Source organism: Eriocheir sinensis, chromosome 3, assembly GCF_024679095.1.
Source record: "Eriocheir sinensis breed Jianghai 21 chromosome 3, ASM2467909v1, whole genome shotgun sequence".
NCBI classification, from domain to species: domain Eukaryota; kingdom Metazoa; phylum Arthropoda; class Malacostraca; order Decapoda; family Varunidae; genus Eriocheir; species Eriocheir sinensis.
The window spans coordinates 28,629,343-28,641,270 of record NC_066511.1 but is presented as its reverse complement, the minus strand read 5'-3'; the positions used below and the strand labels follow the sequence as shown (position 1 = coordinate 28,641,270).

Below are 11,928 nucleotides of genomic sequence, written 5' to 3'. Positions count from 1 at the left end.
ATATACATAAAAGGAAAACTATAGTCTGTATGCGTAACACACACACACACACACACACACACACACACACGTATGAGTTTGAAAGTAGAACACGCCGATTACGTGCCTCCCCAGGGTGGCTAAAAATATGGAGGTGCTCTTGTTCTGTTTTCTCCTTACACGGATTTCGCTCGGCGGCGGCGGCGGTGAACTGCAATGCGTCTCACGAGAAGGAGGAGGAAAAGGAGGAGGAGACATGTGGGTATTAGTGAAGGAGTTGATGAGGGTTTTTGTAAGGTGGGTGTCAATTGTGGTTAGTAAAACATGGGCCGTCCTGAGCTGTGTATGTATGTGGTGGTGATGACGGTGATGATAACGTGGCTCTTTGGTGACAGTGGGGGTGATGTTGTTGTTGTTGTTGATGGTGGTGGTAGTAAATACACACATTCAAACACACTGCAGTGACACACACACACACACACACACACACACACACACACACACACACACATATTGCGAACTAAGCCTACGGGTGATTTTTTAACCTGTTGTGTGTGTGTGTGTGTGTGTGTGTGTACTCATATATCTCTGTGTGGATTTTTTTGGATACGTATGCATGGCTATCTTTACATTTTTAGCCACCTATCGTTTTAGTGTATGTAACTGGATGGCTATATCGGCCCGCCTATATTTTCATTAGCATTATCTTTTATATGTTTCCATTATGTCTCACTCCAAATTAGCAAATGGATAATGAAACAATAGCATTCGTTCCACTAGAGTTTCGGATTATGCGTTACCAGGGCTATGGAGGGGAACCTATTCGCTATCGGGGCTGATTATTTTGAAACATGACTGAATGTGAATAGAAATGTAAAAGAAGAGAGCAACGACACACAAAAAAAATAATGCTTAATGAATGGCGTTGCTGCTCCGCCCGATACAATGAAAAAATAGTGATCATTAAACAGTAAATACTAACGACAACAATATGAGGTATAACTAGGACAATAATCTCTCTCTCTCTCTCTCTCTCTCTCTCTCTCTCTCTCTCTCTCTCTCTCTCTCTCTCTCTCTCTCTCTCTCTCTCTCTCTCTCTCTCTCTCTCTCTCTCTCTCTCTCTCTCTCTCTCTCTCGGTCAAACAGGTTCCCGTCGGGGCGAAAGCATCCTTCTCGCTGTAAATTATTAGGCTCCACAATGTTCGCCGGGTAGCAAGCAGGCAGCAAGCAAGGTACAGTTATGATGATACTATAGTTTATTCACTCTCTCTTCCACTCATTCGCTTTTTTCACTCATTCGCTCTCACTCACCTCATTTGCTCACCCACTCACTCACTCACTCACTCACTCACTCACTTTTACACTCAATCGCTCACTTGTACTTGCCTAATTTGCTTACTCATCCACTCACTCACTCACTCACTCGCTTTCACTCACCCACCCACTCACTCTCACACCCACTGTTTCACTCACTCTTTCACTTACTTTCGCTCACGCACCCACTGACTCACTCACTCACTCACACGCTATTATCAGTTGTGCAATGCATTGGTTATTGAATGTAGGTGTTGTTGATTGTTCTTGTCGTGTATGTTAATTTTGTTGATGCTCTTCCTGTTGTTATTAATGTTATTGTTTATTGTTATTATTATCATTATTTTTTGTATTATTGTTATCATCGTTATCATCATTACCATCATCATCATCATTACCATCAATATCATCATCATCATAATCAGCAGCAGCAGCATAGTTACTGGTTTTATTATTGTTTACACTTAATAATTGCAGTGTTCTTATTAATATGTTTTGTTATTAACAACAAGAGCAACAACAGAAACAGGAACAACAGCAGCAGCAACATTAATAATAATAATAATAATAATAATAATAATAATAATAATAATAATAATAATAATAATAATAATAATAATAATAATAATAATAATAATAATAATAATAATAATAATGGTAATAATAATATAAAGATGATAATTAAACAGCCTATTCCAAAGAATGCGTATCGCCCGTCTTTTTGAGAAAACATAAATGTATGAAGATGGCAGCCATGAATTTTTTTTTTTTTTTTCGGAGAGGATTCGCACCACTCTCCGGGGAGCAGGAATCCCTTCCCGGTGCCCACTCAGTGCTCGGTGAAGCGGGGCACTATAGTGTAGGCACTCATGCATGATCTGCCCTCAGATCACTGGCAGGTTTTTCCATACGTCCGCCTCTGCTACGAAGCTTCGATTTTTTTATTTCTGTTAGTAGGATTACGCAAACAGTACTTGCCCAATTTTCATAAAACTGAATGGTATAGTGTATCAACGGTCAAGAAAAAAGCTTAATACTTTGGAAACTGTCTGATAAAAACTGATTGAATGATGGCGAGTAAAATATTAAAAATTAAATGAATCAGTGACTTATATTGGGGCGGCCAGATGGAAAAACCCGCCTGTTCTTTGTGAGCAAACCAGTGGGTGCCGGTAAAGGTTGGGAGGTGGCCCGGCCCATGAGAGTGTGCTTTCTATGGGTGCCGAAGTTTGCTGCTACCTGGTGGGGAAGTGCGGCCCCTTCCTGATAAAAACCGATAAACATTGACGAAATGAATGATGATGGAAGCCATCCTCAAAACAGCTTTTTGGTCAGTTTGGCGAGCGATACGTATTCTTTATATATATATATATATATATATATATATATATATATATATATATATATATATATATATATATATATATATATATATATATATATATATATATATATATATATATATATACCTGGTTTTTTTTTGGGGGGGAGAGGTATTAATACGTTCAGTCCTGGCAGATTTACTGTCTCAGAACGCACTTGTGTTGTATATTGATCACTATCGTGCACACACACACACACACACACACACACATTCACGCACACACGCAAATATGTGCGCGCACGCTTGTAATGTTGCCTAAAGCCTGTAGGCTACATGACGGAATTTAAATAACACATTATATATCTGTTTCGTACATTTGTTTTGTATTAAAACCGTCATACAGTGTACTCGTTAATTCTGTTTTTTATCAGTCAGTTGCCATCATTCAGTCAATTTTTATCGGACATTTTCTAAAATATAACGTGTTCTGACTTGACCGATGCTTCACCTTGCCGCCAATCTTTATGAAGGACTAATAAATAGTGTTTTGCATACTGCTGCTAACAAACAAACACACAAACAAAAAAAAAACATAAACATAACCTAATTGGCGGAACAATAATAATAATAATAATAATAATATAACGACAAATACACATACACAATACATTCAGCATTTATTTCGAAACACATCTCCTCTTTTTTTCTATTTCATATTTTTCCTTCGAGTATTTCTTCCGAGACCGAGCGACTCAGGCGGTCATTTCTTCCCCACTCGGGTTCTATAATGTAACCCTCGACCAGTTTCATTTTGTTCATATCATCAGTTTGAAGGATGGGGATGCGGGGAGGGAGGGAGGAAGGGAGGGAAGTAGGGAGGGAGGGAAGGAAGGCAGGAGGGAGGGAGGGAGGGAAGGTGGAACAAGTATATCCGAGGAGCAAGTGGTAGGGGCCCTAAATAATGCCTTCGTTTGGGGGGGAGGAGAATAAGGATGAGGAGGGAGAGGGGTACACCGCTTCACCCTACCCCCCAGCCTCCTACTCCCCCCTCCCCCCACCCCAGCCAGTCTCACCTGCCCTCTCTTCTTCCAGGTGTAATGTCCCCCTAGCAACCACCACCCTCTCCCCTCCCCCCCCTCTTCTCCTGACCCTCACCCCGCTTTCCTTTTCCACCCCTATCACACGCCTCTTCACCTCCCAGTCTGTATCCCTTTCTCATTTGACTTTCTTTCCTCTTCCTTTCCTTCCCCCTTCCCTTCTTTTTCTCCTCCCTCAGTTGACTAACCTTCCGCTTCTTTTCCCTCCCCCTCCCCTTGTCTTTCCCCTCCCTCCTTCACTTACTTTCCTTCCCTTCTTTTCCCTCCCCTCCCCTCTCTTTTCCCTTACTTTCCTTCCCCCTCCCCTTCTCTTTCCCCTCCCTCACCTCACTTTCCTTCCCCTCCCCGTCCCTTCTCTTCCCCTCCCTCACTTAACTTTCTTCCCCTCCTTTTCCTCCCCCTCCTCTTTTTTTTTCTTTTCTCAATTAACTTTCCTTCCCCTCCTTTCCCCTTCCCTCCTCTCCCTTTCCCTTCTCTTCTCTCACTAAATTTTTCTCCTCCTTCATTTCCCTCTCTCTCCCCTTCTCTTTCCCCTTCCCTTCCCTTCTCTCTTCCCTCCCTCATTTAACTTTCCTTCCCCTTCCTTTTCCTTCCCCTCCCTCACTTATTTTCCCCTTCTGTTACCCCCCCTCCCTAACTTTAGTTCCCTTCCCCTTCCTTTCCTTCGCCCCCCCCCCCCCCCTTTTCCCTTCCCTCACCTCACTTCTCTTTCCGAACTCTCCCTTCTACTTTCCCTTCCACTCTTCTTCCCCTCCACTCCTCTTCCCATCTTCTCCCTTCCCTTCCTTCCGCAGTCCTAAATCTGTCCGTCTTGTTATACGAAAATAGCGGGATATTTATTGCGGGAAGGGGAAGGAAGGAGGAGGTTTGAGGGGGACAGGGAAACATGACCCCCCATCGCGCCCCCGCCCCCCCCCCCCCCCATGCCCCCATCCAATCAATCAAGGCTGGGCTGACCGCTGCTAACTAATGGGCAGATTTTTTTTTGGCAGAATGCCCTGAAGAGGAAAATAATAGAATAATCCTGATAAACCAGGTTTTATACAATAATAGCCCGTGTTGTGATGTGGTTAGCCATCCAGACTAATGGGTTAATGGGTTGTTACTACTCATTGATGACTAGGGAGAGGAGGAGGTGTTGGGACGAAGGGAGAGGAGAGAAGGATGAGCAAGGGGAAATCAGGAGTAAAGGAGAAGATGAGGCACACGGAAAAAAAATAAGAAGAGATAAGATAGAGAAAAGATAAGGAATAAGAAAACGGTAACAAGGGAGGAGGAGGAGCAGGGGAAAATAGGAAACTGGGGAGAGGAAGACGTGTAAGAACGAAGGAAGAGGAGAGAAAATGAGTAAGGGAAAATATGGGGTAAGAGAGAGGATGCGGTACTCGGAAGAAAAGAATAATAAAATGAGAAAAGAAAAAAGAATGGAGGAGATAGGGAATAAGAAAACGGTAACAAAAGAGGAAGAGGAGCAAGGGTAAATGGAAAATAAGTTTGAACATGCAATACCAGAAAGAAAAGGAGGGGAAAAAAATACGGAAAGAGAAAAAAAATGGTGAAAGAGAGGAATGGTTTGAATAGCCAAGGAAGTAGTAGAGAGGATGTAAAATCTTTCAGAAATTTTAATGGTGGACCAGAAAGTGAAATCATATAGTCTGTGATATATACTCGCACTCGTGATAATACTGCATGGGTACCTGGGGAAACCTGAGAAAAGGTAAGCCGTGGTAACCTGAATGATAACACACCTGTCCCATTGTGATCGGCTCTCATCCGCGGCGCCGGCTCGCAAACGTGTCGCATATTTCGTTGATTTGTAGGTGTTCCTGAGGCATTCAGGTTTTTATTCCTCTCCGCACTTCAGAGGCATCATGAAACCCGCCACGCACGCCGGTAACATAATTATCAAGGCTATATTGCTAACGCGCCTACAGGAGCGGGTTTGTAGTGCGGATTAATTTCACTTTGATAGGTTAATGAACTATGCTAGGCTATTGTGCTCATTTTTCCCCTTCTGTTGTTCTTTTTTTTTTTACCTACGCCCCCTCTCCTCCTCATTGTCAATCTTTTTCCTTTTTTTCTTTTTACATCCTGGCATGTTGCGCCGGTAGGCTTTCTTGGTTGGGTCTGGTGGTCGGCCCAAGCCCGTCGTGGCGCAGGCAAGTGTTTATAGTGGCGCCATCTATGCCTGGCTCATGCTGCCCCCCGGAGCTCATTCTTAATTTCCCCTGGACGATTCCTCTAGGAGTCTAGGGGTTTATTATTATTTTTCTCATTTTTCTCATTATTTTTAGTAGTAGTAGTACTGCAGCTGCTACTACTACTACTACTACTACTACTACTACTACTACTACTGCTACTACTACTACAACTACTACTACTACTACTACTACTACTACTACTACTACTACTACTACTACCACTATTTTTATAATTATTATTATTATTATTATTATTATTATTATTATTATTATTATTATTATTATTATTATTATTATTATTATTATTATTATTATTATTATTATTATTATAGATCATCTTTACTTTCTTTTTTTCTTTCTTCTTCTTCTTCTTCTTCTTCTTCTTCCTCTTCTTCTATTTCTTTTTCTTTTTTTTTCTTCTTCTTCTTCTTCTTTCTCTCCCTCTTCTTTTTTTTCTTCTTCTTCTTCTTTTTTTTTCTTCTTCTTCTTCTTTTGCTATTTCTTCTTTTCCATCATCATTATAATCATCATCATCCTCTTCTTTTTTTTTCCTTCTTCTTCTTCTTCTTCTTCTTCTTCTTCTTTTTCTTTTTCTTTTTCTTCTTCTACCACACTTTGAGTCTCACACTGATTACTACTTACAACTACTACACACACACTTGTCTCAACAAAATAAGAAAAAAATAAGGTAACAATTTCGTAACTAACCCATCCATCACCTTGCAGTCATGAATCTGTGCGTGATATGCTGCGTAAAGGTTAAAGATGTTAGAAAAAAATACAGAAAATTGAAAATCACTACAAGGTCTCTCTCTCTCTCTCTCTCTCTCTCTCTCTCTCTCTCTCTCTCTCTCTCTCTCTCTCTCAGACTAGCATAGATCTAATACATGTCTCCCCCCTCCCCCCACACACAAAAAAAACAATAAGTAGTAATAAAGACCTTGGTATAAGTTCTAATCTAGTGTATTCCTTGCCACTCAGTGTAATTCTCTTATCAGTATTGCTGAGGAGAAGCGAAGGGGAGGAAGGCGGAAGAGGAGGAGGAGGAGGGTAAACTAACTGACCCCTCCCTCCTTCCTCTACTGACGCTGAGAATTGTATTATCGAGAATGGATTATTTATACCGGCTTTTATCATCATTGTTATTATTTTTATTTTCATTTTATTATTATTATTATTATTATTATTATTATTATTATTATTATTATTATTATTATTTTATAGATTTTTATGGGCGTTATTATTGGAAAATGGCAAAATCATCGTCTCCTGAGATAAAATTATTTGGTTTGAGAAAGGTGACCCTGTTCATAACTCCATATTCGAGAGAGAGAGAGAGAGAGAGAGAGAGAGAGAGAGAGAGAGAGAGAGAGAGAGCGCTCCGATCATTAGAAAGGGATGCTTCAGGTGGAGGGCGAGGCAAGGGGCTTCTCAACAGATGCTGACGTCTTCTTTAATTGGTTTCGGTCGAGAGAGAGAGAGAGAGAGAGAGAGAGAGAGAGAGACACGGTTTTTGCTCCGCCATTTTGCCTCTTCAACCCAGGTGTATGAATTAGCAGTGTATACATGAAGCGTAACCTACATAAAGCTATTACCTAAACACACACACACACACACACACACACACACACACACACACGGCGGAGGAGGAAAGTATGGGAGAAATCAGACCGTCACAGCCCAGTAAAAGTCAAATAAATAGTATACGTCTCGGTCCTAAAATTCACCATAAAACAATAGTGCAAGTTTTTATTTTATTTATAATTTTACGGTAAGGATCGTCTATTAGGGGAATAATACCATATAAAAATGAAGTAAATAGATATATGAATAACAGCACTCTACCTTTTTTAAATGTTTACAGACCAGGAACAAATACACGTTGGACGGACTTATCTCTATCCGGGTTCAGGCAGCGTAATCCAATCTCCTCATAGCTACGTCTGAGGAACTGAGCAACAGGAGCTTATTATTACGTAAGGCCTCACCGTCCAGTCCTTTATAAGTAACAATACACAATACTACGCTAACCCTCCCGCCCCGCCTGTGTGTGTGTGTGTGTGTGTGTGTGTGTGTGTGTGTGTTGTAAAGGAGACAAAGTGCTAAAGAACAAATAAGAAAAGCCCTCTAAGGAAAAAAGAGACAAATGAATGATTAAATTTAGTTTCTGGTGTGTGTGTGACGGGGGGATGAGCGTCACGGAGGAAGGGAAGGGAAGGGGGCGGAGCTTGGGGAGTTGGAGAAGTTAGACGAGTAGGGTTAATGGAAAAGGAGAGAAGGGTGGCGGGGAGGTGGAAGGAGGAGAGGAGGGGAAGGTATAGAGGAGAGGGCAAAAGTACGTACAGTTCGAAGGAGAAGTAGAGGACAAAAGGGTGCTTTGTTTCGGCCTCGCACAAAAGAAGGGATAAAAATAAATAGGTTTTGAGATATTAAGACGGTATATTTTTCCTTCCCTCTTTTTTATTTCATGTTTTATTAGAAATGCCAGTCGGTGTTGGGTGTTGTTGTAATGGTAACTTTAAAATTTTCAGGTTGTGGACAAGAAATAAAAGCAACAAAAAAAGATTTCTTATAAGAGCAAGTTATCTACATCTTATTTCTTTACCCATAAAAAAGGAAGACGCTTTAATTTACTTCGTTCGATCTTAAAAAAAAAAGACTGCTTCCATCTCACAAATATTCATGAAAACTCACCACCAATATAGTCATCTTTATTATTTTCTTACAAAGCAGGCACTTACATAGGTAGTGTTGCTTCTCTGCCAAACCTACACACACACACACACACACACACACACACACACACGTCTAACACAAGGATTTATTATTATTACTATACAGACTTCCAACCACCTAGACTCATCATTCCTTGTGCACGCAAAACAAAGACTAACCTAAAATTATCCAAAGTCACGCAGATGTAATCGTATGTATGTATATATGTGTGTGTACATGTACGTAAGCATGTATGTGTATATATAGCTATGTATACGTGTGCCTGTGTAAGTCAGTACGTTGTATTCGTCACGAACAAAACTGTGATACTAAAATTTTGAAGAAAAAAGTAATTTACAGAAAAGCAAGAACGATGTTGATGTGAAAAGAATAAACTTAACCCATGACCCTTTTTGTATCCTCCCTCCCCACTCACACACCTTTTTCGAGTTATATCCCCACGCTCCCTTTCCTGATAGTGCGATTACATTCCCTAGTGGACACGCTCAGGGAAGGCATTATATATGCGAAATATAATGTACACATGCTACTCTACCTGTATACCATGCTTGATGAACGTCATACCTGACATTAATACTACGTGGAAAATAGAGGTAGAGGCACACGCTAAGATAGGTAGAAAACTGGATAAATCTGTTGCGAGGGAAAAAAAATGGCGATAATTTTAAAATATTGCTTCAAGAAAAATGGAAAAAAAAAACGGAAAAGAAAAATGGCATTAGTTCATCATATCCGCCGAAGTTTGTGTATGTAGAAAGTTTAGTTCGTGTCACGGAAACATCTTAATGCACATTGCCCTAAATCTCTCTCTCTCTCTCTCTCTCTCTCTCTCTCTCTCTCTCTCTCTCTCTCTCTCTCTCTGCCAAAACTTCAAGAGAGACAACACCAGCGCCGTTCTTTTTTCTTCGCCCTTGTTAATACTCCAGCCAGTCTTATCGCAGTCCGTCGCCGCCACAGTCACCGGCGTTGGTGATGTAAATACATTTTGTAAAACATTGACATTTGGTGAAAGTGAAGTCAGTACTGTTTCACATCCCTCCCCCTTACCCTATTATAATGAGGCAGGAATTGTTTTCTCGCAGCACACACACAGGTCATCGCCAAACAAAGAGGAGGTGGATTCGACTCAAAATGCTCGGGGAAAAAAAAAAAAAAAAGATGCAAACTAACAACTCCCGAGGTTGACAGGCGTTTCCGTTTTAGCCAAAATTAAGGTGAGAAAAATTATTCCAGGTCTACCAACCCTTCATGATGGAGAGGAAAGGAGGGAGGGAAGAAGGGAGGGAATGAGGGAATAAGGGAGGGGAAGGGGGGGCGGCAGCAGGGCCGCCAACCTTTATCTAGAATTGATTACTCTGAGGATAATTATGTGGCCATGGCTCCATATTGATTCATGTTAACCTTAATATTTCGTTGGGGATAGGCAGCTCCACCTGTATTGACTATGTATTGATGTTGCCGGGGAGTATATCGCACCGTTTATACACCCCACGGCTGTCTTCCACACACAATGGCCCGCCGTCTAACATTTCAGATCTTCTGCCATTGTCTCGCCACGATGATAAAACGAGAAAAAAACGACGCGAAACGTACATAAAAAAAGCTTGAACTGCGGCAACTTCCCGGCCAAAATTCACAAAGAAGCAACGTTGGCAGTCCACCAGGAACGGGCCGGGTCTTTTTGTTTCGAATTATGGCTAATTTTAGATCATGCCAGGACCAGGCGAGTCCCTCCCTTGCTCTAACTCAGCCACTGGTGTTCATTTCGTACTCCGGGCTTCGTTTCCGCGGGTTTGTCGCGCTAGGCAACGCTGGGTTTATAATCACAATGGGGCCCACTCCTCGTCATTCTTACCAACACTGACTCGAATACGAAATGAGTATTACACGGGACCTCTTTGAATAATACTATTGCCGTATGAGGTTATGTATATTTTTCCTCTATTAGTATGAATACGGACACACGTACTCGGATATCTTTTCCTGTTAGCAGTATTGCCGTACGGAGTTACAGCGTATATTGATTTTCATTTTCTAGCATGGATGCGAAATAATTAATAATTCAGACAAGGTCGATCTCTTATTATGAACAATGCTGCCGTGGTTATAAATATTTATATAAAACATTTTTCTTCTGTTTTCCCGGTGGGTGAGGCAGAGCGAGGCGAGCCACCCCACCTGATATGGAATGCCGGCGTTCTCCATTATCTGAGGCACAGAGGCCATATAAAAATTTATTATTCCCCCCAACTCACCCCCACAAAACCCCTTCCCTCCCACCCTTCCTCCCCTTTCCCAAAGAGTCGCCAGCCATTGCTTAGCGCCAATACTGTATCAGCTTTATTTATCGGTCCCTAGGCCATGTGGAAATGTCTCTCGTGTTATTGGAGCCATTTTAAGCCCCTTCAGAGCTACATATGGCAAGAAAAGCTCAAAGTTCAGCTACGTTTTTAAGATTTCTTTTCCCTTCACTCAAATATCAGCTGGCTGGCCGCATGTGGCTGCCGCCCCCGGGAAAACGTGTCGTATCTCTGAAGTGATTTCCAAACTTTCAGGAGTTGAGAACGACTACAGCTGTTGACAATAATGTTATTTAGTATATGTTTCCATTTGTTTTTCATAAGTTTGAGTGAGTTATGCAAATTATTCGAGCAAGTGAAATGAATTATCTTTCGGGTGGCTGGGAGTTAGTGTAGCTGCCGGCATTAGGAAAACGTGTCGTACTCAACATTCGCGAAATGCAACTTTCATATCGAATAGTTGACGGTATTTACACATACCAGCTTATTTAGATATATACCAGCGTGCCGTCTCAGTGCATGCACGATGAAAATCAATACCCGTGCAGCACGTGAGCCAAAGGTTCGTGCGGCCGGCCAGCGGTAGTGTGTCGGGCTGCCGGCAGAGGGACGAGGGTCGGAATATTTTTGAGCAAAAAATTATCTAAATAAAATTCGAAAGGCGCCATAGTGACTGGGTTCAAGGTAAGGGGAGGACGTGGGAGTCGTTTTGGATCGCGCCAGCACCACAAGAGACGGGGCAAGCGGTGATTATAACGGTGAAATCAGTGTTTGGGAGGAAGGCAGTCCTGACCCTCCTTAACAACTCGACCCAAAAACGAAAAAAAGGAAAAAAAAGCGAATTAACAGGAAAATGAAAGCACAGTCGGCGATTAATCGAATTTGAGGGAGGAGGAGATAGAGTCTTGGCTCGACCCCTGCAGCAGTAGACCCGCTATTTATGTCTCCTAAGGTATGTATGCATAATAATAATACTT

At 41.7% G+C, this 11,928-nt stretch overlaps 1 protein-coding gene across 3 annotated transcripts in view; it reads left to right on the top strand.

Annotated features, from left to right (window-relative positions):
* Positions 1–11,528: 11,528 nt before the first annotated feature.
* LOC127007503 (ataxin-2 homolog) overlaps positions 11,529–11,928 on the top strand; it is a 37,931-nt gene continuing 37,531 nt past the window's right edge. For 2 of the 3 annotated variants that reach the window (XM_050878670.1, XM_050878625.1), the window contains exon 1: positions 11,531–11,903. In XM_050878670.1, coding sequence (XP_050734627.1) covers positions 11,892–11,903 — 12 coding nt within the window. In that variant the 5' untranslated portion in view covers positions 11,531–11,891. Of the gene's footprint in view, positions 11,904–11,928 lie in introns of all 3 variants that reach the window. The other variant, XM_050878635.1, reaches the window with a different exon arrangement.